Source organism: Leptonotus elevatus, chromosome 8, assembly GCF_054856555.1.
Source record: "Leptonotus elevatus isolate MCC_2025b chromosome 8, RoL_Lele_1.0, whole genome shotgun sequence".
NCBI classification, from domain to species: Eukaryota; Metazoa; Chordata; class Actinopteri; order Syngnathiformes; family Syngnathidae; genus Leptonotus; species Leptonotus elevatus.
In genome coordinates this window covers 22,608,829-22,634,399 of record NC_141246.1, presented here as the reverse complement: position 1 = coordinate 22,634,399, position 25,571 = coordinate 22,608,829, and the positions used below count along the sequence as shown (strand labels likewise).

At 39.7% G+C, this 25,571-nt stretch overlaps 1 protein-coding gene across 1 annotated transcript; it reads left to right on the top strand.

Moving 5' to 3' along the window:
- The first annotated feature begins 592 nt into the window (after nucleotides 1–592).
- ppp1r12c (protein phosphatase 1, regulatory subunit 12C) lies at nucleotides 593–24,282 on the top strand. Its single transcript, XM_086083693.1, has 20 exons — nucleotides 593–1,817; nucleotides 3,564–3,738; nucleotides 3,820–3,950; nucleotides 8,765–8,883; nucleotides 11,606–11,765; nucleotides 11,892–12,036; nucleotides 12,137–12,211; nucleotides 12,278–12,357; nucleotides 12,667–12,779; nucleotides 12,858–12,925; nucleotides 14,007–14,140; nucleotides 14,257–14,344; nucleotides 15,624–15,741; nucleotides 15,931–16,046; nucleotides 18,395–18,447; nucleotides 19,089–19,122; nucleotides 19,353–19,457; nucleotides 21,029–21,079; nucleotides 21,181–21,231; nucleotides 23,391–24,282. The coding sequence occupies exons 1-20, from the start codon at nucleotides 1,609–1,611 to the stop codon at nucleotides 23,475–23,477; spliced, it is 2,112 nt and encodes a 703-aa protein (XP_085939819.1). The 5' UTR covers nucleotides 593–1,608; the 3' UTR covers nucleotides 23,478–24,282.
- Nucleotides 24,283–25,571: the final 1,289 nt, after the last annotated feature.

The following is a 25,571-nucleotide window of genomic DNA, read 5'->3' as shown; positions in this document are numbered from 1 at the left end:
AATTGACCGCCATTTACATCATCTCAGAAATGTCAATACCCCGTCTGAAGCCTGTGTCGTCCCAGTTAACTCATTCACTCCCAGCCATTTTCACTGAAGCAACCCCCTTCGCTCCCGGCTGTTTTATTGGATTTTGACTGATTTTGCAAGGCCAACAGAATATTCTGTTCTTTTGCTATAAAAACATGGAACGTACCAAAAGAAAGATTAGAGTCTCTTCTTTCATCAGGAAATAAAAAGTATATTTCTAGCTGTTTCTGGTTTGCAGCAATTAGCATTAGAATATAGCTAAATTTCATCATTATTCACAAATCTGTTTAAAACATGTTTTGCAACATGGGCCTGTTTGATCTCTTATACTCTGCTGCCACCTGCTGGCCATTTTTTGTAGTAACTACCATTGCTTTAAGCCACCTCTTCAGGTCAGAGGCTGCATCAAAGCCTTCTGTATGCTCTAGCATTAAAAAACGTATAAATACATTTTTGGGAGCATGGCTATATTTAAAATACAAAGTTTTTGTATGTTTTTGGGAGCAAATGAGTTAAGATCATCCAACACTTTAGTTCATATGATAAGACAGGGCTGGACAATAAATCAAATGAATTCAATTAATCGTCATTTTAAAAATCTAATAGTTGAAAATTTGCTAAACCGTGAAATCGAATTTTGTCTTCTGGATTACTAAAAGGTGTTGTTCTTATGTTCTGTTACATCCAGATGTTATTGTGAGTTGTACTTTTCCACAAGTGGCAGAATGCTGGATGGGAGGTTTACAAGACATGTTTACAATAGCTACCTGCACTTAATTGGGGCAATTAAGCACAAACTACGACTGTTAAGTTTATGTTAAAAACTGATTTAGCATCAGTATACATTATTGTTGTCTGAACATTTTGCACATTAATTATTTTTGAACAAAATAAGATTTTAAATAAACGTTTGTTGGGTTTATCTAGATTAAAATTGATATAAAAAAAATACTGGGAGGGGGTCGAGAGTTTATATTAATATATCTTTATTAGTTTATAGATATACTGTATTTATAAATGACTTTCTCACCTCTCTATGGATCGGTCAAGAGAAAAAGTCCTGGAGCCGTCTCTGGTTGTTAGTGGGGGGAAAAGAGCGCAGAATAGTTTATGGAGGATGTGGGCACGAGAAGGAGATACAGATATTGAATAAGTGCTCATTGTTCAAATGGTTTTCCATGGTGGTCGCATTCCAAGTTTTGAAACACTCGAACTGTTCATTGTGAGTGATATTTGAATATAACAGTCTGATGAGTAATAATTGACTATTATTTTCGTCTTTCCTGGCAGGAAGTTTTAACTTTTAAAATATTTTATTATTAGCAATAGAAATTACTGTACTGCACTAAACACGCCTTGTTGTGACGTCCTCACATTGAGTTGTGTGAAGTGTCGCGCGCATTCGCGCAGCTCACTCACTAACATATCGCACGAGCACGAGCACGAGCACGAGCACAGGCTTCCTCCAGGTTGCACACTGCCAGAGACCAGGAAGTGGAAGCATACGCATGGAGGGTGTGTCTTTCGTTTCCTGGCTATGTTTTATTTTTAATATCGTGGTCCTCCTCGGATAAACTAATGGGCGACTCGGCGAGGACTAAGCGGCTAGAGCAGCTCAAGCGCTGGGCCGGTTCTTGTACCGACAAAGCCTCGGCCTTGCCCCGGCGAAGATGGCGAGGCGATTCCGTGGAAAGAGGAACCGAGGAGCCGGAGGCCGAGCTGCAGCAGCCGCCGAGTGAGCAGCCTATTTCGAGGGGCGATGAAAGCAGCCCGCTTCCCAAGAGACGGTGAGGAAAACCTCTGTGGTGAACAGTTGAACACTACTTGTCAGATGGACGCTTGTTAGCTTAGCTCGAAGGTCCTCAATGAAGAATGTGCGTGGACCTGTGTGGGTGGACTACAAATGAGATACATCGGGTTGCACTTTTAGATTATTGCTCTACAGTACCCCGATAAAGCAAATCAATTTGCGATCAAAGTCGTAGGTTTGGGAATTCTCAAAGCCCTTCATGGTTTTTTTCCCAAATTACGTAATATATACTTCTTCAGAGTGATAATTGTGGTTAAATCAGTGCTTCTCAAATAGGGGGGCAGGCAGGCCACCCTGTGGGGCGCGTATGACTTTAGGGAACATGTTTTGTTTTGTTTTGTTTTTTGGCTGTAGTAGAATAAAGTGTATTGCACATCCACTACAGTAGATGGCAGTGGTGCTCTCATTGTCAGAGAGTGCGGAGGGATTAGCACTTTTATTGACAAATTATACTAAATTCCAAACATTTGGGCATTTCTGATATTTCTGCAATGCAACATAATGGAAATGCTTCCTTAACACAGTGTAAACAAACCAGGCAGAATACCAGTATACGAATACCAAGTACGAAATAAACACCAATCACTGGTTAATAAACAGTAATCAGGGAGGGGGAAATGCATATGTAATACACTTTAATGCAAAACAAAATTAAGCCGATTAATTGATTGAATAATTGATAGATGAATCGATTCTAAAAATATTCGATATTGACAGCACTAATTATTCAACTTGCTGTGTGTGCCCTAAATGAGTGTCACACATTCTGAGTCCAGGTTATTAACGTCCGTGCTGTGTCAGCCTGTGAATCAAACACTGAGTCTGACCGTGTTCTTTTTGAAGCTTTGAGTCAGGACAGCATGATAGCGTTTTTTTTTTTTATTCAAGAGCTATGGTTGTACACACGCTGCCAGCCCTTTTTTGCATTTTGTGCTTTAGGGCCACCGTACCAGCCTGGCATTTGTTGCTAATGCTAACACTAGCTGCTAGCCACTAATGACGGAGAATTGTGTCGAATCTACAATGATGGCATAATTAACTAACAGTTTCTTAGTGTTAGAAATTAGCGATTAAATATACTTTCAGGATTGGCATTATGATAATGTTGGTAGAAAATAGGTAATTTCAATAAAAACTTTGATATGTGAGTCGAAAAAGGAAGTCAAGCTGAAGGTCACGCCGCCGCGCAGTAGAAACCCATTAAGGCTATTGCATTGGCGTCAATTGGTTAGCCTTGGCGTAGGCGGCGTGTTACATTCAGTATGTTTCCAGCTTCCTTGCCATGTTTGAATGGGGGTTAATCCATTATGTGCATCGGGTTGGTGTGTTGTCATAAAATATCGATATCTGCCATCAGTGTATCGATATATTTATTGCAACTGCGAGTGCAACAATATATTGCAATATTGATTTCCCTCCCCATCCCCCACCACTAGATCGTGTTTGTTAACTTCACAATTTTCATGAGTGTGTTTAAGCTTTACATTATATTTTGAATGGTTCTTTCTTAGTAGAACAGATGTCTCCACAAATTGCTTTTCGCAGCGGCTGTGCACTGTGCATCATTTGGTAGACTAGTAAGATTCACTAACTTCACTAAAATCAACTGCGATGAGCTCCACCTCACCACACTAAAATGAAAAAGTAGCATAGAAAATGGATGAATGGAAAACTATCAAATCTAAAAGTCTTAATCCAATATTCTGTCTATCATGCCGTTCAGAAAAAGGGTGAGGTTTGACAGAGCTGCAGAGTTTCTGGCTGCGTGTGCGAGCGGGGACACTGAGGAGGCCCAAGTGATGCTGCAAGAGGCCAAGGAGATGATGAGCAGCAACGAGGAGGATGGGCCTGAAATTATCAACTGTTCCAATGCTGATGGAATTACCGCGTTACATCAGGTGAAGCTGCTTCTACTTCCTGAGTTGTTCTCTTACTGTTTGATAAGAACAAAACTTACATTCAAAATGTGACTCTCCAAGGCCTGCATCGATGGTAGCATGGAGATGGTGTCCTTTCTTTTGGAGCACGGTGCCAATGTGAACCAGGTTGACAGCGAGGGCTGGACACCCCTACATGTGGCTGCCTCTTGTGGCTACCGGGATATAGCAGAGTATGTTATATTATTCCCAATCTTTGCTGAATGTTTTTTTTTCTTCCTTTTTTTAACACTGGTACACTGGTAGGAATTAGAGGCTTAAGTTATTTTGAGTATGATTCCACTAGCTTTGCACACGTATCCGACCTGCGCCCATTCTAGAACAGACTGTCTGTGTCCTAAGTCACCTTTTAGATATCTTTGGCTGTGTGCTCATGGTCGTTGCCTTGCTGAAAGATTAACATTCACCCCAGTTTGAGGTCAACATGTTCTTTCGCAGGTTTCCCTTAATCCTAACTATTCACCGGGTTGTGCCGCTGAAAAACGTCCCCACAGCGAGTGTTGTCACAATACCAACATTTTGATTTCGATACTATACCTGCATAAAATACCTCGATACCGGTACTAAAACGTTACTTTTTTAAAAAACATTTATTAATTCAAAATATTAGTATGTATACATGTTAATTTATGTACATATTGTATATATTTATGTATATACTGTATGTGCTTTCACATTGCATGCAATAAGTACTTTATTTGACATCATCCGTTTTAAATATTGGTAAATAATACAGTGGCACTCCTATGACTCAATGTATCATTGCTTGAGTGTGCGCGCATGTCTCTGCTCTTCTCCATTACGCTCCCAATTAGTCGAATGCGTCACCAAATACTACAAACTGGGAACAAAATAATTCACACTCCACTTATTTTTTTAAGGGAAGTGTCAAAAATGCGTCACAACCTGTCGCTCTGTCAGTCATCTGGGCTTTTTCTATGCATACCTGTGATTTCTTACTGTATGCCTGTTCATTGAACGTACCTTGAGTCCACTGCAAGGCCAGGAGTGATTGTTCCTTTTTCTTCTGCTTCGCCGCGAAAAACATTTGTTCTTGTTACAAAACGTCATGTCGGGTGGCTTGCCGTGGCTGTCGGCCATGTAAGGGGAAAAAAGTTTCCATACGACACTTTGCGCATCATACTTCTCAATGAGGAGTGAACGGCCAGCGAGCGCTATACTTAATTAGCTCGTTATGCTTCTCAACAAGGAGTGCACGGCCAGCAAGCGCTTCAGTGTTCAGTGCGTGAATCCATCTTCCTGAGCCTTCTCGCACACAAGCCGTAAGAGGCGTGCCACTTAAGGCGTTTTCCGCATATCGGTAGACAGGCGGCCGTGCGTGTATGTGTACCCGCCTTTAAAACAGAGTTGGCGGGCTGTCTCATATTTATTTTTTAAGTACCGGTGCTAAAAAAAAATTATGCCGTTTTTTACGCCAAAACATCGAGGTACAGTACTGGTACCGGTATCCCAGGCAACACTACCCACAGCACTTCACTGTAGGGCAGGGTTCCCCAATCCCGGTCCTCAAGGGCCCGAGTCTTTCAGGTTTTAGATGTTTCCGCCTACCAATACACCTGATACTAAAGATCAGGATTGTTATCAGGCATGCTGATGAGTTGATTATATGAATCAGGTGTGCTAGTGGGCGGAAACCTCTAAAAACCTGCAGGACTCCGGCCCTCGATTACCGGAATTGGGCCGTGGGTTCATCAACTGGCAATAGGGGATGGTATTGGCCAGTTGATGAGCAGTGTCTGGTAAACTTGCTCCCTGGCATTCATGCCCAAAAAATCTATCTTTTGTCTCATTAGACCAGAGAATTTTGTCCCTTTTGTGAAGGAGTGGCTTCTGTCTGACCAATCTACCATATTGGCCTGATTGGTGGATTACTGCAGAGTTGGTTGTCCTCATGGAAGGGTCTCCTCTATGCACAGAGGACCGCTGAAGCTCTGACTGAGTGACTTTCGGGTCCTCGGTCACCTCTTTGAGTCAGGCTCTTCTCCATTAGTCGCTCTTTAGACAGGAGGCCAGATCCAGGAAGAGTTCATATGGTTCTGAACTTCTATTTACGGATGGTTGAGGCCACGTGTTCTTTGGGACCCTTCCTTAGATCTGTGCCTCAAAAGTTTAGGTGTCAAACTCAGGGCCCAGGGGTCACATCTGGCCTGTCATGTCATTTTATGTGGCCCACGAAGGCAAATCCTGTCTCAACTTCATGTTTCAATTTGCTAATTGTCTTAACTTTTAATTGAGATACTTCAAGCGTTTTCGTTACCAGTCCACTTGACATTTTTTTACTGGCTTCCCATTTCAAACCTAGTCGCTGGTGTCGGGCCAAAACCTAACCTAACATTGTGTCATCAAAGGCAGCAAGCCATTTTCAACACTTTAAATAGGTCAGTCATTTGTAAAAACAACACCCACACGACCAACAGAATTTTTTTGGTGGGGGGAATGTGATTCAGCCCGACGCCAGCGACATTATGTATATGGCTTTACAGACATAATATTGACCATTTGCAACGACGTCACTTGATCACGTGACTGCCCTATGACGGACGGCGGAAGGAAATGATTGTTGAATGGAAGTGGACGTGACCCGGAGCAACTTAGCGACTGTTATTTTACAAATTAAATGTTATTATTGCCCATAGAGCCATGGAATCTACTACTTCAACCGAAGGTTGCTTGTCAGTCGAAGTGCCACATTTAGTCTGAACTCATAGAGCGCGATATTTACTTAAGTTGGAGATCGCTAGTTTGAAAACAGCCCCTTACCTTCTGTCGTCTGATGTTTTTACCAAGTTAATCAAATCGCCGACTTTGCCGGAATTCACAGCGCACGACCTATATCATTATGTAGTCAATGCCGTCTCTTCTCCTTACACCGGGGCTTATTCAAAAGCTTGTCGCTGGCTGAGTCTCTGGGACGAGATGCTACGCTCACACCGGGGGACAATATACCTCGTAATGCAAAGATAAAACTTGTTTATCATGCAAATTGATTTATTTTTACACAGTCCTTTCTATATTGAAACGCTGTGATGATGTTATGTTGACCAGCATGGGGGACTATTGTAGTGGCAAGCTATGCAGTCATTTCGTGAATATGATTCCAGTCGGCTTCAGAGTGAACAACTTCAAATCCCCCATTATTAAACAGTCAGGTGCATTTTAAAACTAAGCTGTTTGTTCGTGCAGTTGGAGTGGACGCTAACTATCTGGCTCGTTAATGTGATTTGAAACACGCATTTCGACACCTCTGTTACAATCTTTGTTAGAGTGTACGTTTACTAGTAAAATGTTTGAGCATTTATCTACTAACCTCGCAAAAAATGCTTGCTGCAAATCTTTGTATACTTTGTGGGCTGACAGTCCTTTCTGTTGATTGCTGCTATCAATCCACGTCGTTCGTCTTCATTAGTAGGTATGTGATAAAAAGCAACATTTGGTTTACTCCTTTTTCTGTCTGCACAACCAACCGTACAGCAAGATATGACAATTTTATAAGATAATCGATTAGATAAAGGACTTTACGCTGTATGAGATTCAATGGTTACAATACAGGCAAGTGACTCTTTTGCCGTCCAGTTTCCCAGAGGGGGCGTTCCCATGAGGGCTGTCACGTCACGTGCAAAAGGTTAATAGCCCTCTGAAGGGAACAATAACTACGATATGGCCTGTGACGAAAATGAGTTCAGTGTTTCCCACAGATTTGAAATCTACTTATGTGACTCCGGAGGTGTGTGGAGGGGTGTCGCAGTCCTGTTACTACGTCTCCTCCTAGCCTCACGATCCACAAAGTGACAGCATTATTTTTTTTAAATACATTTTCTTGAACATTTCTTGGGTGGTGGCCAGTTTACTTGGGTGGCCCGCCCAAGTATTAACAACACTGTGGGAAACATTGATGTTTTGACACACCCACCCCTGCTCTAAACAATCCCAGTCTCAGACATCCACAGACAATTTCTTTGACTTCATGCTTGGTTTGCCAAGTTGTTGTCCTTTCATTTGTGCCTTTCCAAATCACGTCTAATCAACTGGATTTGACACAGGTGGGCTCCCATTGAGCTGTAGAAATGGCTCAAAGATTATCAGTGGAAACAATAAAACATTTTAGCCTCATGGCAAAGACTGTTTACTTAGATGTGATTTCTTATTGCAAAACTTTAAAGGGATACTTGACGCATTTAGCCATTTTTAGCAGTAAAAAGTTAATAGTTTATCTAGAATTAATTTGATAACTTAACATTATTTTTCATGTACAATTAATACCTTTAAAAATAAATTTTTCCACTTGCTGTCGACTGAAGATGACATCACCTGTGCTGAAGAAGTAGGTAACGACCAATCATGGCTCAGTTTGCTGACCAAACCCAGAAAACAAGTGAGCCATGATTGGTCGTTACCTACTTCCTCAGCACCAGTGATGTCGTCTTCAGTCGACAGCAAGTGGAAAAATCGCTTTTAAAGGTATTAATTGTACATGGAAAATAATGATGTTATCAAATTAATTCCAAGATAAAATATTTAATAAACCTTTTACTGCTGAAAATGGCTCAATGAGTCCAGTATCCTTTGAAACAACAAAATTACATTGTCATTACGGCTGTTGTGTGTATAATTTATAGACTAACAAAAAAAAAGAAGATCAAATTAAAAGCTGTAACAAAGTAAAGCGCTGTAAGTACTTTGTGTATGTTGTGTATAACACCATATCGGAGTGTTCTGTGGGTGCCAGGCTATTTCTGCATTCAACAATGCATTGTTGCTGTGTTTGGCAGGACAACATCTCGGCTAAAGAATGAACATGCTGGGCTGGCCGCAGTGTGTAGAATTTGAAACCGCGTTTATGCAAATTGAAAACACATGGTAGAATTTTATAGCTCAACAAAGATTATTTGTTAGTTTTGGTGTTTTCACCTAAACAGCTGATTTATTCATTTTCGAAATGTTTCTCACTGTATGCTTGATTTGTCAGTTTCCTTTTGCGGCATGGTGCTTCTCTTTCTGCTGTCAACTGTGATGGTGACGTTCCTGTGGACATCGCCCTGGATGAAACCACTGAGGCCCTTCTCCAGGAATACACTGTGAGACAAGGTAAGCATTCTTTGGTGACTAAACAACACCAACGCGTTTTACATTACATGGTTAAAGTGACAATTTGCGTATGGGTCATGGCAGCGTAAAGATAAAATGGCATCTAATAAACTCTGATTAGAATTAGGCCTTTCGTAGTCTTGATCAGCATAGTTAGTAAGATATCGTATTATAATAAAATGAATACAAATCAGATACGCTATTGGTGGCCGTCCCAACTTGTCTCATTTAGGAAACAGGGATTTAGATATCTGGGTGTAACTCCGAGTCCTAAGTAGACCACACAGTTGTTTTTATCTAATTATGACAAATTGTCCGAAGAAATTAAAACTGACTTGAAAAAATGGAATATACTTCGGCTTTCTCTCTGGGAAGGATTGCATGGATCAGAGTGAATGCTTTTCCAAGGTTACTGTTTTTGTTTTGAAACTTCCCTATATGGCCTATTTGACAATGAAAGTACAACAATAATAATAACAAATGTTGACACAAATCTAAATGAATTCAATGTCTGCCATCATAAACGTACACATCGGACCTGCCTTGTCATTGCACACCTAATGTAATCAAACCATCAATACTGTGCATGATCTTCTAACTGGCAAAATGTAGACTTGAAGAGATGTTACATTATTACCTTTTTCTAGGTACAACCTAGAAAAAGGAACAAACTGGAGTTTCAAATATGGACGTTCAAATATCCTGATGCAGTTAAAAATCAGTCTAGGACAAATAAATGGTAACATTTGTATTATTAATTTATTATTATAATTGTAATAGGATAATTATCAGTCTATTTCTAATGGTTTGATCTTTTGTCCATCACTTCCATATAGCTGCAGTTGTTGCTAAAGTGCTCTACATAAAGAAGATTTTTGTTTATTATTTAGTTCAGTGTTGTTGCTTGCTGCTGCCTGTTATTACACTCATGAAGGGTTTTATATGCATTTTAGCCCCACATGCATGCCGGTTGTTTCAAGCGTTCATCTATGTAATGTCAGATGAAAGTCAATATAAATACAAAGGCAAAATAAACCAAATATAGGCAGTAAAAATGTTCAGTCTTTGTTTCGTTGCAGCCATTTGCTAAAATCAACAAAGTTCATTTTATTTCCCATTAATGTACACGCAGCACCCATGTTGACAGAAAAAAAGAGAAATGTAGAAATTTAAATAAAATAAAAATAAAAATAAAAAACATATTAAAAAAGAAAAACTGGTAATAAGTATTCAGACCCTTTGCTCAGTATTGAGAAGATGCACCCTTTTGAGCTAGTACAGCGATGAGTCTTCTGGGAATGTTCGGGGTGTTGTTAATATTTGTCAACTGTGGGCGTGTGAAACCCTTTGAGACTCTTTTGTGATTAAGGGCTAAACTTAGCTTGACTTGAATGATGCATCAAGTCTTTCACACCTCGATTTGGGGATCCGCTGCCTTTCTTCCTTGCAGATCCAACTGGTTGCATGGTGGATGTTGGTGGACCACCATTTGAAGGGTTTCAATTAAGTTAGGTCAGGCTGGGTCATTCAAGAATGGTCACGGAGTTGTTACAAAGCCACGCCTGTGTAATTTTAGCTCTGTGCTTAAGGTTGTTGTCTTGATGGAAGGTAAACCTTCAGCCCAGTCTGAAGTCCTGAACACTCAGCACCCAAGATCTCTCTGTACTTGGCTGCATTCATCTTTTTTTCTTTTTTTTTTGCAACCAGTCATCCTGTCCCTGCAGCTGAAAAACAACCCCATAGCATGATGCGGCCATCACCATGTTTCACTGCGGGGGATTGTAGTGGACAGGTGATGAGCAGTGCCTGGTTTTCTCCATGCATACCACTTAGAATTGAAGACAACAAATTTAGCCTTTATCTCAACAGACAAGATAGTCTTATTTCTCATAATATGGGAGTCCTTCCTTGGCAAACTCTATGCGGCATTCACTTGTCTTGAACTGAGGAGAGGTTTCCGTCTGTCAGGCCACTCTGACATTAAGCCCCAACTGGTGATAGTTGACTTTGTGCAGTTTTCTCCCAACTCCCTACTGCGTCTCTGGAGTTCGGCCACAGTGATCTTTGGGTCTTTCACCAAGGTTCTTTTCCCACAATTGTCAATTTTGCCGGATGGCCATGTCTAGGAAGAGTTCTGGTTGCCCCAAACAGGCCATTGTGCTCTAGGAACCCCACAGAACAGTTGTTTTTTTGCGTGACCTTGGCCAGATCGACCTGTGCCTTGCCACAATTCTGTTTCTGAGCATCTTGAGCTGTGCCTTCGACCTCATGATTCTCATTTGCTCCGACATGCACTGTGAGCTGTACAATCTTATATAGACAGGTGTGTACCTTTTCTAATCAAGTCCAATCAGTTTAATTACACATAGATGGAACAATCTAAAGGAGGATCAGGAGAAATGGGCAGCACGTGAATTAAATATGAGGTGGTCTGAATACTTATGACCATGTGATATTTCACTTTTTCTTTTTAATACATTTGCAAAAAAAATCTACATTTCTGTTTTTTTTCCTGTCAAGATGGTGTGCTGTGAGTGTACATTAATGTGAAATAAAATTAACTTTTTTTATTTTAGCAAATGGCTGCAAACAGAGTGAGCAATTTAAAGGGATCTGAATACTATGTGTACCCACAGTAAATCAAGCCTCCTTGTTGTCTCAATAAAAATCACAACTAAATATAAGTTGATGTCAAAGTATTTGTATCGTGCTTGTGTTTTAGGTGTGGACTTGGAGGCAGTCAAGCGGGTAGAGGAGGAGCAGATCACAAGAGATGCTCGGACCTGGCTGACAGAGGGACCACCTGTTGAAGTACGACATCCCAGGACTGGAGCTACTCCTCTTCACGTGGCTGCAGCCAAAGGCTACGTGGAAGCTCTCAAGTAAGCGAGGACACTTGAGTTCAGTTTGAGTCTGATTAGGGAAGAGTCATCCTCGCTTGGTACATCATAAACCCCTTTAAGTGAGTAAATCCCATGAGACTGTCTTGTTTACGTCACCATGTCCAGGCTACTTTGTCAATGTGGGCTGGATGTGTCGGCGGTGGACTTTGACGGGTGGACTCCTCTGCATGCTGCTGCGCACTGGGGTCAGACGGAGGCCTGTCACATTTTAGCTGAACAGATGTGCAATATGGAAGCCCGCAGCAGCGCAGTGAGGCTTCTCTTTTTACTTTTGATTGATAGGGAATTTAGTGTTGTATTTTGGACTATTTCTTCTTGTTTTATCAATCACTGTGGCATATATTCTGCAGGGTCAAACACCTTTGGATGTAGCAGATGAAAGCGTGGAGGAGCTCCTGGAGGATTTAGCTCAGAAACAAGCTAATGTGAGACATTTTTCTTCATTAATGCAGTCACATGCCCTGATCACTAACAACTGTGTGTCTCCATAGTGGCGCAACGAGCAGTCCATACGAGAACGGCAAAACCAACAAGGTGCTACCACTGTAAATGCACAAAATAAAAAACGGAGGTTAGTATTCATCCAATACTGGCTCATATATTATATTACATATTAGAATAGTTGACAAATGCTTGTCAGTGTTTGATAATTATCAGAGTCCAAAATCGTTTTAGATCTCTTTAAATAAACTTTGAAAGATTTATTTTGACACTCGTTTGATTTAACCATCATATTGGTACCCTTGTTGTTGGACAGTATCTTCACACTCTTCAGTTGTTGTTTTTTTTTTTTCAAGGAAATGTTAATGTTCACAAAATTCAATGATGCCGAGTCAAACAGTCTGCATGCTTATTTCTTCCACTCTGTTCATGCCATCAGGACCTCAGTGAGCAGGATGAGCAGCAAAGACAAGATGACCTTGCAGGACCAGTCTAAAGAGAGGGGGGTCTCAGGAGGTCTGGAGCTCAGCGAGGACAAGGAGGGCAGTCCCGGTAAAACGGCTGCTATGATGATACATTTGTTTTCCATAATTGTTGAGGCTCAACCAACAGTTTGTTGTCTTTCTCCAGAGAGCTCCACTGTGTCCAGTCCAGACAATGAGAGTGGAACCACATCTGCAGCCAGTCCAGTTGACAAGGTGAGATTTACAAGCCCAATTTGTGGATTCATTCACTGTATTTCAAAGAGAGCCCATGTATGTCTGGGCAGTTGTTAAAGGAGCTAGGGTTTGATTATTTATTGCTCATATACTGTATCAACATTACAAGGAGTTGTAAAATGCATTCTGTATTCACACACATTTTCAAACTAATAAGTGTACTTCCTATATATTACTTGATTGGTAAATCGTTGGTATTTTTTTTTACCCTGTAATGAGTGACAGATGTTGGCAAAAAAATGGGAACAGTTGTGCTTTATGTATACTTGTCATGTGTTGAAATGAGAAGTTTTAGTAAGTGGTTAATTGTGCACAGCTGTGTGACAAATGGGCACCAGCCAGTCTGTGGGGGCAAGCATTTTGACTGAGTTTCTCAAGATCAAATACTTATTTTAAGCCAATAAAATGCTCAACATTTTTACAACTTTTATATGATTGGCTGGTGTACCTGGCCTACCAGCCAAAGACAGCTGGGATAGGCTCCAGTACGCCCACGACCCAAGAGAGGACTAGTGTTAATTAAAATGAATGTACTGTATATGGCATGTTTTTCATGCAATATAATGCTCAACATTTTACACCTTTTTATACATTGTTTTTTTTAATTCAGTTTTGACAGATATTATGTCTGTTAACATATTTAATAAACCAACAAACAAATGTGAGTGTCAAGTTATCAAATTCAGCAGGGGATCAAAAAATGTTCCCCCGCTGTAACATTAGTCTAGTTCAGTCCTTCTCAAATATGCGGCCGGACCCCCCAAGAGGGAGCATTTTTGTCCCATACTAAAATGAAGTGTAATTGCACATTCACTACAGTAGGTGGCAGTATTGCTCTCATTGGCGGAGTGTGCTAGGAGAATTAGCGTCTCTGTAAATGTGTACTTACAACAATTTTAGACGAATGATACTAGTTATGGTCGTGGTGTGTCTTACAAAAATGTAAGAAGCACTGGGCTAGTTTATCATTTTCCATGCACTCTTGTGTTGTTTTGTTTTCAAACTAGCATTAAAAAATGCCAATTTGTTTGTTTGGATGATTTGTATATCTGCAATGTAGGCATCAGACGAGAGAGGTGGAGAGGAAGATAAGGAACAGGACAAGTCAGTTCGCACTGCAAGAGTTTCGCCCACCCCTCATACGAGGGACAGTACGTCTGAGAGTCCAAACACGCCTACTACTGAGCGGCGCAAGTAGGAAATGCACAACTACATACATACAGAGTGAATTCTGAAAGGAACTTTCCAAAATGTTTACTCAACATGTGCGTGGCTCTAAGTTGTCTTGTCCTATCTTTGCATTTGTTCAGGTTTCAAGCTCCAGTCAGAGATGAGGAGTCTGAATCTCAGAGGAAAGCTCGCTCTCGACTCTTGCGCCAGTCCCGCCGCTCCACTCAGGTATGCAGACGGATGCAGCAATTTTTCACGTTGTGAAGTGCTTGCACACCCCACTCATTAAGGGTCGTCAACAAAGATGAATATTGTCAAATTTGGTAAATTATTTGACCATTCAAAGCGGGTTTGCATGGAGTTAGCATGTATTCAGCTAAGGAAGGAACTGAGTGTCCAAACCGAATGAAAATGGCAGAATCCAAATGAAATTTCATTCATGTTTGCAGTAAGTACACTGTGTCCTGTCTGCGCATGCGTTCTTGATGTAAGTACGTGGTGACATCATCTGTTTTTGGTTTCAATAATGAAACATATGGACAAATGTATCCTCTTTATTCCTCCGTCCACAAGTGTAAAAACAATTATAAGTTCTGTGCTAGATAGACGACACACCTGCATTTGATGAATACTGTAAATCGCTCTGTTCATTACACTGCTGTGAAACGATTGACGCATGAAAACAGCAGATTGGAATAGATCGCATCACATCATGTCAACATTTGGGCAGAGATATTCAATTGGCGTGATTTCAATGAAAATGACAGAAACGTCTGTGTGTTAAATCCAGCTCATGACGATGATCTGTGATGCATTGCTGACTGTGTACTGAATGTGCAGCTTGTGTTGACAGTATTTCTCAATCTTGGTGTTTTCATCAGATGTGTATCCATAACGCTGAATACATTTCCATGCCTAACCCTGAAGTGCCCATAAATTTGAATCCCTTTGAATTTCCCCAGCAAAATGAAGCTTTGCCAAACTAATAAGTTATTTTCTTAAGGCTACACTGCTTTTTAGATCCAACACAATGAAAGGTCTTCTCATGCAATGTGTATTTAGAAAAACAAACACTTTGCTGTTATTACAGTTAAAATATAAAAGCTCGCCCAATTATTTTTATTCACCACTGTCCATCCCTCAATAATGATCTGATGTATGCCAAACATTTGAACTATTTCCACAATAACAGAAGTCTGACATGATTAATGGAATTGGAAGAAACTTACTTCATCAGTTAGGTTTAGTAACTGCTGTAGTCGTGATAGCATTTAATGCTCCGTGGAAGATATTTATCTCCTGACTAAAATCTAAATTGGAGTCAAACCTTGGTGCAGGCAGACCTCACTAACATTGGTGATAAATCCCCCAAAAACATATTTTGTAATGCCATTTCAACTAGCTTAAAAATGTTGCTAATGTGTGTGAATGCCACCTTTTCTATTAACCAGAAGACAACTGAAAGGTCTTTGTCTTTACTTATGTATTGTGGGTTTGTCTGTTGCAGGGTGTGACCTTAACAGACCTAAAGGAAGCTGAGAAGACTGTGTCTAAATCTACTGATCCCCTGCCTCGTAACATTCAGCCCGTCAGTCCCATCATCACTCTCACGCCAGCTGAGAGGGGTGAGTTGCTTTCTGGAGACGTTCCTTTGCTACTCCTGTTATCATTGCTTTTTAGCTCTTATTACATTATTCTTTTGTAGGCTGTTCACAGTGTAGTTACATAATTCAGTAGTTTAAAAAGAAAAAGAAAAAAAGATTTCTGTCTGATTAAGCTACAATATTTTGAAGTGCCTCCTGCATGTGTTACAGACACAGACCCAGTGAAGCAGGAGGAGCCTGAGGCAGACAGGCGTCTGGGAGTGAAGGACAGGAGGCGAGCAAGAAAAGAGAGGCGCTCCACTGGCGTCATTCAGCCGGATGGAGAGGTGAGAAAGGCACTCACGCCATCACAAACAAACAAACAGCTGAGTCCTCACAGACAATCAACGACAGATTCCTTTTCAATACAATTCTGCCAACTTTGGAGTCTGCTTTACAGCTACATTCACGGTACGGCAGTCATAAATTCACCCTTTTTTTTCCAGAGCGGAATTTTCAATAACATTGCAAAAAAGTATTGTTTTTTTTCTCAATTAATTGGCTGATTATCAGTATTTTATTCTGTCAAGTATCAGAATTGGCATTGGCCTAAAATAAATAATTTGGGGGAGGGGCATTCTTATGCGTCCATCTAGGCTGAGGCGCGTAGCATAACAAAGGGAACAAAGGGAACAGAAAGGCCCCCCCAAGTGCAATCAAGTGCAACAATACCTACAAAAAGAAACGGATGGATCTACTGACACTTGACAATTTATTAAAACAAAAAGAGGCCAGAGGCAAGAAACATATTTACACAAAAATATATTTACAACAATTTAACTAAAGGATTCACAAGATGGGTTCAAAAACAAAAGGCAGCAAACGGCACGCAAACTAAGGAACATGAAGCTTTCTTAACAGAGTTGAGTTGATTGGGAGGCCAAGAGGAACTGCTGCTGTCAGATCACCGGCACTCACTGTCACTGTGGGAAGCGTTTTGAATGTGCGGCTGCAATGGCTCGGCCAATCGGAGGGCCGCCTCGCTCTCAGTTACTACTCCTCCTCAACCAATCGCTGGCCTCCACCTCAGTCTAATCAGATCTAAGATGGCAAATGCTGGTCCAGAAAGTAAAAAACCCTGCCACAGTTTGGCTTTAGCTATAGGTGCTTGTACTCAACCGGCAAGTAAACAAGGTCATTTTGAGAAGCTGTGGCTAACTCTGGCAGGGTTTTTACTTTCTTGACCTGGTTTTCCTATCTCTGCACCAGATCCTATTTAACTTATTCACTTCCAGCCATTTTTACTGAAGCAGTCCCTTTTCCCCCCGGCTGTTTTACTGGATTAGCATTAGAATATAGCTAAGTTTCATCATTATACACATTTCTGTTTAAAACTGGGGGGGGCTCTCTTATACTCTGCTGGCCGTTTTTGTCATAACTAGCATTGCTTCATGCATTCTCTTCAGTTCAGAGGGTGCATAAAAAGCCTTCTCTAGCATAAAAAAACGTATAAATACGTCTTTGAGAGCATGGTGATATTGAAAATAGAACATATTTATACGTTTTTGGGAGCAGATGAGTTAAAGGGACACTCTCATCCCCATTCACACACACACACACACACACACACACACACACACACACACACACACACACACACACACACACACACACCAAAAGACAGCAGCTTCACATTCTTTCAAGGACACATGAATTATTATACAATACTGGTCACAATACAGCCAGGGCCGTAACAGGGATCAATTACTTGTGGGAATTCTCCGATTGTGGCCTAGACCTCTATATCCCGCGAGTAGCAGGGGTCAACTTTGTTTTTGTTGTTTTCATAAAATGCATTGTTTTGTTGTTGTTGTTGTTTTGCCAACCACAATGAAGGCTATAATCAGTGTACTCATTTATTTTTTGGGGTTGTGTTATAATTAAAAGAGGTGCTTAACAATTATAAATTGGGGTTTATAATGTAATTTTCCACTCCATTCATGTAGGGGTGTGTACTGCAAAATAAGATTGGTTGACAACTTCCAAACCACTCAAGAATAAGCCAAGTCAAGCCAAGCCAAGCCAATGTCTTCTGTATACTGTATCAAAGTTTTCACAATTAGTGTATACATGAATACAAATTGTATGGCCCCACAGTATAAAAAATGACGAAATATTGGACATATGTCCATCTATTTTCTACCACATAACCTGTTCAGCGTCATGGGTGAGGCGGAACCTATCACAGCTGACTGATTGCTTATAAATCACAGGGCCCATGTAACAAAAGAAACGCACCACATTTACACCTCTGGGTAATTCGGTCTTCAACATCACATACAGGCACAGTGGCTGCAGGATTTATTTTCCCTCTGTGCCAATGCTGGGGTTTTTATACCTAGCACATTGGGTTGAGTGAACTGACCCAGTACGTGAGGCCAATTTTGATCCAACAATGTCATCTTTTGTAGTGTTGTTTAAATCTCTGCCAGTGTTTACATTTTCAAATGATTATTTGAGAACATTTGTAGAAAACCAGACCGACTCTTCGGGGTTACCTGGTGCTCACTGAACTGGTTTAGCTTTTTTGAAAGTCAAACACTTGTCAGTAGTTGAGTAGGTTAAATTTAAATGTGGCATTTTTTATCTGAAAATAAGAGTAACAAGTGTCGCTGACAACTGGCTTGTGTTTCAGAATGATGATGAGGATGCTCATTTGGATGATCCAAATAGTAACGACGCCTCCACGTGAGTTTTATTTTTATTCTGATGTTTATTGCTATTATGTTATTATATGTTGTCTTATTGTATATTACGTGATAAAGTATCAGTGGCGGACGATGCATTCCGGTCAGGATTACCCCCCACCCACCTCCAAACAAATGCCGACATTACCTTAAGTCTCATTAGTTGACTATTTACTGTTTATTCTGAAATCTGGTTGGTTCAGATTGTTTAAAAAAAAAGTGAGAACAATCCTCTGGGATCTTGTTGTTTCAGTCATGAGCAAATACACGTTTTGGTGTCTTTGAGTAATTGTTCTGTCATTTTTAGATATGTTAGTACTGCAGATAAGTGGCTTCAACATGACAAATAAAGCATTGCGCAACTGATGTGAGCTTGTTGCGTGCCGAAATCGTGTTGTCTATAGCACATCAAGTCAGTACTGCATTATATCAAGTTGAGTCATGCTCCTGAATCCTTTTGAAGGAGTTAGTGTGTGTCCCCAAGTGTCTTCACTTCACACCAGTTTGATCTCTCAGGTGTCTGTTTGTGTATGTAATGTCCCTAGCATGAGAGTTCTTCTCGTACTTCCTTTATTCATTTATTTCAAAGACAAGCAAGCCAGTTGTAATCTGAGTTGTAATCTGCGTTGTGTTTGTCTGCAGTGCTAGTGGATTAGGAGACGCTGACTACAGGATGGTACGTGTCTGAGCTCCTCCCCATGCACAATCGTGCACATTCCTAAAAAGGAAACACTGGAGTCCTATTCAAGAGATCTGGCTTTAAATAGAAGTGAACACAAGTTGCTGATTTCTGGAATGCTCACCAAGTTATTTCCATCTTCTGTACATGCATGGACCTTATTAGCCTCATCAGAACCTCCCCATTCTGAGCCTTGACTGTCATATGTTTGTGGGTTTCCCCTCCAGCTCTACTTCCAGGTACTGCAGCAGAACCTGGCACTGAAGGACAAGCTACAGGAGATGGAACTGCTGCTCAGCCAAAATAAAGTGGAGCTGGAAAGACTCAGACAGGTCGGACCAGTTTGACGTTTGATTTCTACAACTAAAAACTTTCAAATTCAATGAATTGATGGAATTTAATCACCTTAAAATAATGTATAAACCCCATCATGAAATTTTACCAATTAACATGCAAATCAAATTTTTTTAAAAGGGAAAAGTGAGTACAAATTAACAGGAAGATATTTTTTCCAAACCTAAGTACAGAACAAAACAAAACGGACGATGTATTTCAACTCAAAGTGTCAGTTTGTGGAACAATCTGGATTATATAACGAAATCATCTCAGTCCATTCGTATTTTCAAAAAATGTATAAAAGCTCAATTACTGGAAAATATATATAGCACAAGGCAATGCTCTTGAATCATTTAGTTTACCATAATAGCTTCTTTACGGCTTAATGTCATTTATTTTGTGTTGATTATTATTACTATTATTGTTATTTTTTCATTTTTATTCTATTTTACTTATTTGTTTTCTTTATTGTTTGATCGGGGGCAGATACCACACGTTTTTTTTTTAAAGAATGATTTATTTATTTATTTTTAAATTTAATTGGGAAAGGAGTTTATCTAACTGGATTGTGTGACAGCGCTGGTAGATTTCCAACGGATTGGGAAACTTCCAGAAAGCTTCCATTACAGTTCCATGGGAATTTAAGATGGTGACATTTGGGAATTTTACAAATTGGAAACTTTCCATGAGAATCACAAAAGAATTGAGGATAATTTAATGGAAAGGTCATATTCAAACTGGTGCTGTCAAAGTTAAAGCGTTTACTAATTAATTAATCACAAAAAAATGTATCATGTATTAACGCAGATTAATCACACTATTAAATGCAGATGATCCTTTAGCTGGCAGCGGACGGTTACGTTAAAGGTAGCACAGGTTGTGTTTTAGCAATAAACATAACTACATGCATTCAAGTAAAGCATTTAATGATTGCGTATGATATTCAGAATATTTATTCATGTCAAACTATTGGGGTAATTTTTTAATTTATTTTAAATTCTGCAAGTAATTAACTGTTTAGAAAAAGAGGAGCGTGTGTAGTGGATAATTTTTTTTGAAGATGTCCTCATAACATTTAATGTAGAAAAAAATAACACATAACGGGTACCCTTTAAATTTGGCGGGCATAAAATGTTGATAAGCCTTTTTAATTAAGCGATTAATCATAATTAATCAAAATTGCTCTTTGTTTAAATATAAAGGCTAGTGCCATCATGGAAATTGATTGAATTTCCACTGCATCTTTTAAACAAAGTATCACAAGTGCTTCATGAAGCTTCATTTGTCCATCACTACTAGCGACACCTCATAACTTGAAAACTTGTAAACTTTGTTGCTCATAATTCAAGGTATCAGTCTACCTGTCCTGCATGAAATGTGGCTGTTTGTCAACATTATGCTAAAACATTTACCCAACTTTATTCAGGTTCCCTATTAGAAGGCTACATTCAATTAGTAAATTCCTGGTTAATTTCCATAAATTCTCATTAATTTTCACAAAAAATTTCCATCTTTGAAAACTGAGTTTGACTTTTTGACAATTTCTGACCATTTCTCTCCGTGGCAGAGTCAAGATAGCAGCACAGTGAGACCCGCTCTGTTGGAGCTGGAGAGATTTGTAAGTGTGTTCGACTACAACGAGATCTTGCATCACAAGCTTCGCTTTGCGTTCTTGTTAAGTTGGTGAAAAAACTCACTTTGGCTTGTGTTGCGTTTTAGGAGAAGTTGGCCCTTCAGAGGAGAGCAGTGGAGCTGGAAGACGAGTTGAAGGTTCTCACTGACTTCACAATGATTAATATGTACAATAAAAAAACAAAGACAAACATGTTCTTTTCATTATGTTGATGCAGCACCACCAGTCTAAACACGATATTCTGATGAATATTGCATTTGTGGAATATGAATTAAGCAGCAAAATCCACCCATTTTTATCCATCTCATGGCGCGGCCTCTTGCTGGCACACTGAAAATGACAGCCGAGTTGCTCAGTTATTGATGACCAATCACAGTTATTCACAATAATTCGCTCACCTCGCGAATGTCACATGACCAAACTTAGAAAACAGGTGATCGGCGATTGGTCCCTGAGCAACTGTGATGTGATTTTTAGTAGACAGCAAGTGTCCTAATGGCCGCCCCCTGAGAAAACGGGTGAATTTTGCTGTATAACTCATATTCCTCAAACGTAATATTAATCAGAATACCGTGTTTAGACTAGTGGGAGCACTATAGCATATTATCTTATTTGACATTTATAGAGTTTAAGAAGTAGAAATGTGTAACGTGCAGGAGAGGTGAAACTATGAAAAGGAAAATGTGACTTTTTGCAAGTGGACCTAGAACATAGGCCAATAAATGAAGGGTTCACTGTACAGTGGGAGGAAAAAGTATGTCAACCATCTTCATCTAAATCACAACAGTCTGCTCAGGGTACGACCAGCCCAGTCCCTATCGCCCACGATTTGATTAGCAGGTGTCTACGCTATAGTTGTTAGTTGTAATATCACCATTCACCATCAGATGGCAGCAGTGTTATGATTGTTTTGGAATTTTCATTTTAGTGAGTTTTCATTTCGTTTTGAGTTTTGTTTTTTAAATTTAGTTAGTTATAATTAGTTATCAGAGTGGTTCTGTTATTTAATAAATGCTTAGTTTTAGTTTAAAAGAATGTGTATTCCTTGTGCGCAATACACCATAGTGCGAAAAATAAATCTACTTAAAATCACATTTAAAATCATCCTGATATGCTCATGCATTAAATTAATTACCAAAGACTAAAACGAAGGACATTTTCGCTATAATTATAGTTAGTTTTAGTTAGCTCTGTAAACATAGAATGTAGTTAGTTAGTTTTCTGTTATTTAATTAATGAAAATGTTTTTGGAATTTTTGTTTTTTTTTCGTTAGTTTTCGTTACTTTTAATTTAAATTTTATTTTTTTTACCTTGGATGGCAGACATTGCTTAGTTCTACAACAGAGAATCATCATCATTTTTATAATAATCATAATAATAATAATAATAATTTTCATAATCATTTTTTGCAGATTTGGAATGACATGTAAAACAAACATCGTACCAAAATAAGATCACATTTTTGAGTGGTGTGGAATGTGATATGAAAAAGACTTTGTGGCCTAGAGCCACAAATATAAAACATGAACCAAATAAAAAACTGCACTGCGGCAACAGAGCGCACGTGCCTTCTTCTATTATGTTCTGTTCGTAACATCGAAACATCCTAAATCAGAACCGTGGTAAACCGAGGACAATCTCCATGTGGTGGCACCGACACAAGTGTTTATTCATACAAAAACTAAAATTCACAAAATAATTTCGTTGACAAAATAAAATAAAAACGAAAATGCTTTTAAAAAAACTAACAAACTACATTTTATGTTTACAGAACTAACTAAAACTAACTATAATTATAGCAAAAATGTCCTTCGTTTTAGTCTTTGGTAATCAATTTAATGCATGAGCATATCAGGATGATTTTAAATGTGATTTTAAGTAGATTTATTTTGATATTAACCGGAATAAGGACATTGGAAAGTGTGTCACACAAAAGTGACGTCATCTAGTAGCAGCCAATAGAAAAGCACCTTTAGAAGACGTTGCTCCCATGGTGTTTTTTAAAATATTGCGCACAATTAATACACACTTAAAAAACAAAAACAAAACACTAAAACTGAAAGTAACTATAAAACTAAACTAAAACTAAGCATTTATGAAATAACTAAAACTAATAAAAACTAACAGAACCACCCTGAAAACGAATTAAAACCAACTCAAAAAGAAATAAAAACTAACTAAAATGGAAATTTTCAAAACTATAATAACCCTGATGTCTACTTCTCTGTCAGACACCGTTATAAATGATTTGTATCTACTAAGGATTTGACACCAGCATCTTGTTCTTTTGTGAAGGTGCTGGGAGACCTGAAAGCAGACAACCAGAGGCTCAAGGATGAGAACGCTGCCCTCATTCGAGTCATCACCAAACTGTCCAGATGAAATCTAACTTTTTTTTTTTTAGTTAGTTACAAAAATAACCTTAATGTATTACAGGACAGACTGGAGTCACGACTGTCAAACACAGCCAAGAACCGAATTTCAGGGCTATTGCAGATTTACTGTATGACAAGCAGAAGTGCACCTTCTGTGGACGGGAGGTGGAAATGCTCCTGTCCACATCCTCTTTTATATTCCATTTGATGCTTGTTGTTTTTAACTGGAATATTTAAGTGCTTCTCTCCCCTTTTTCTATAAACGTTGGGTTAAGAGACTAAAAGCCATGTAATTAATATTTTTGACCTCAGAAAGTGTGAAGAGGGAAAAACCAACCCTGCTCGTGGTTATCAGGAAAAGAAAAAATAATGTGCCAAATCCTGGCCAAATTGAATGAATGAGTGTTGTGTCGCCTGTGTTGTTCCTCGGGATGAGTCTGGACTTTTCCTTTTCAAATGCTGCAAAGGCGGACCAAGTGTGTAGAATGTGTATCTGTCTGTGTGCGTACAGATGTGTAAATGGTGTACATACAGTGAAGAACATTGGCATTTGACATGATCGTCATTTCATATTGCTATCTTTGAACTGGAGGTTTCTGAATGCCAAAACTTACAAGTTTTTTACATTAAGCAAAGTACAGTATTCGCCCTGGAATGCTAGAACAAGGACCGATGGGGGTACTACCTATCCACTGTTTACTGTATTATTGCCATTTAAACAAACACATTGCATGTCAAATACTGTAATGCTGTGCCTTTCTTAAGTATTTGTTTTATTTTGTTATAACAGATTAACAATGTTAAGAACACTTGATTCTGACTCATTTTTTAGCCACTTTTGGGGTGTCTCGAGTTCCAAAATGTGTATGGTGTGTATAGTTCAAGTCAAAGCAGCACAATTAGGAGCCCAAGTTGAGCAAAATCTTTATTGACCAAGAACAATCACAAATGATATCATGTACAACCCCACCAGCATGCCAGTGATTTCATAGAAACTACAATGTGAAGGAATGTATGGCGCAGGAACACAGCTTTCATTAGAACAAAAAAAAAAGCTCTACATCCATATGTTCGAGTACAGTACAAGTTCATTTAGCGTTTGTTACCAGTCACTTGTGTTTCGAAGCAGTCTTCATATGAAATACTAGCCACTTAAGTGTTATCTTGACTTATCACTGCATTAAAAAAAAAAAGGATTGCTAGCGGCTGATCCTGACACCATTATGTCTCCCATAATTGGCAGACGCCAGCTGACTGCGGGCTTGACGCAATCAGAACCAGCTTGGAAGGTGTTGTGAGGGGCATGTGTACGTTAAGGCAAAAGAGGAGCACCACCAAAGCAAACGAGACAAACATTTGTTAGTTTTTTGACACGATCATTTGTGATAAGGCTTTAGTTTTGTTTTTGTCCAATTCTTCTAAACATTCATTACCCTGCAATTATGTAAGAAGGGTTTCTTTTGCGGAGCATCGGCCGTGTGTGCAGCTGACAAGCAACCACAAGTAACCTGTTGAAACGATGTCCACTTCAACAGGGCTACAGGTGGGTGGGTGTTGATAGCGAAGCGAGCCCTTGACTTTCAGGTTACCTGGGAGCAGGTCCACACGGGGCGAGACTCGTCTTGCTTGAACCAATCATAAGGCAGTTTTGGATGACCAATCGTTTGTGGGCCGCACTTGCCATTTTGAAAGGGAGTGCACGACGACATGTAGAGCAGCTCTGAATGAAGGCAGATATTGGTCATCATATCAAAAGACAAGGAAAGGAATGTTGGATGTGGTGGGGAGACAGCTGATTATCAGTGATGTCGATACAGTCGCACAGTTACACAACCAGTGATACAACTAGGTAGAAAGGCAAACTCAAGTTGATTGTACACTTGCTTTGACCATGTACTTCATTCTGAGAGGAAGACACCATTCTGGAGAAGCGGCAACCAGCAAAAGGAGCAGAGGGGTGAGGTTCCACCAATCAAAGCTTAATGAGGTGATGTGATTGGATGGCTGGGGGGGGAGGGGGGGGGGGGGGGAGTGCAGCTACTGATGCTAAGAGGAGTCAAAGGAACAGAGCTGGCAAATCCAGGTCCAGAAAGTAAAATAT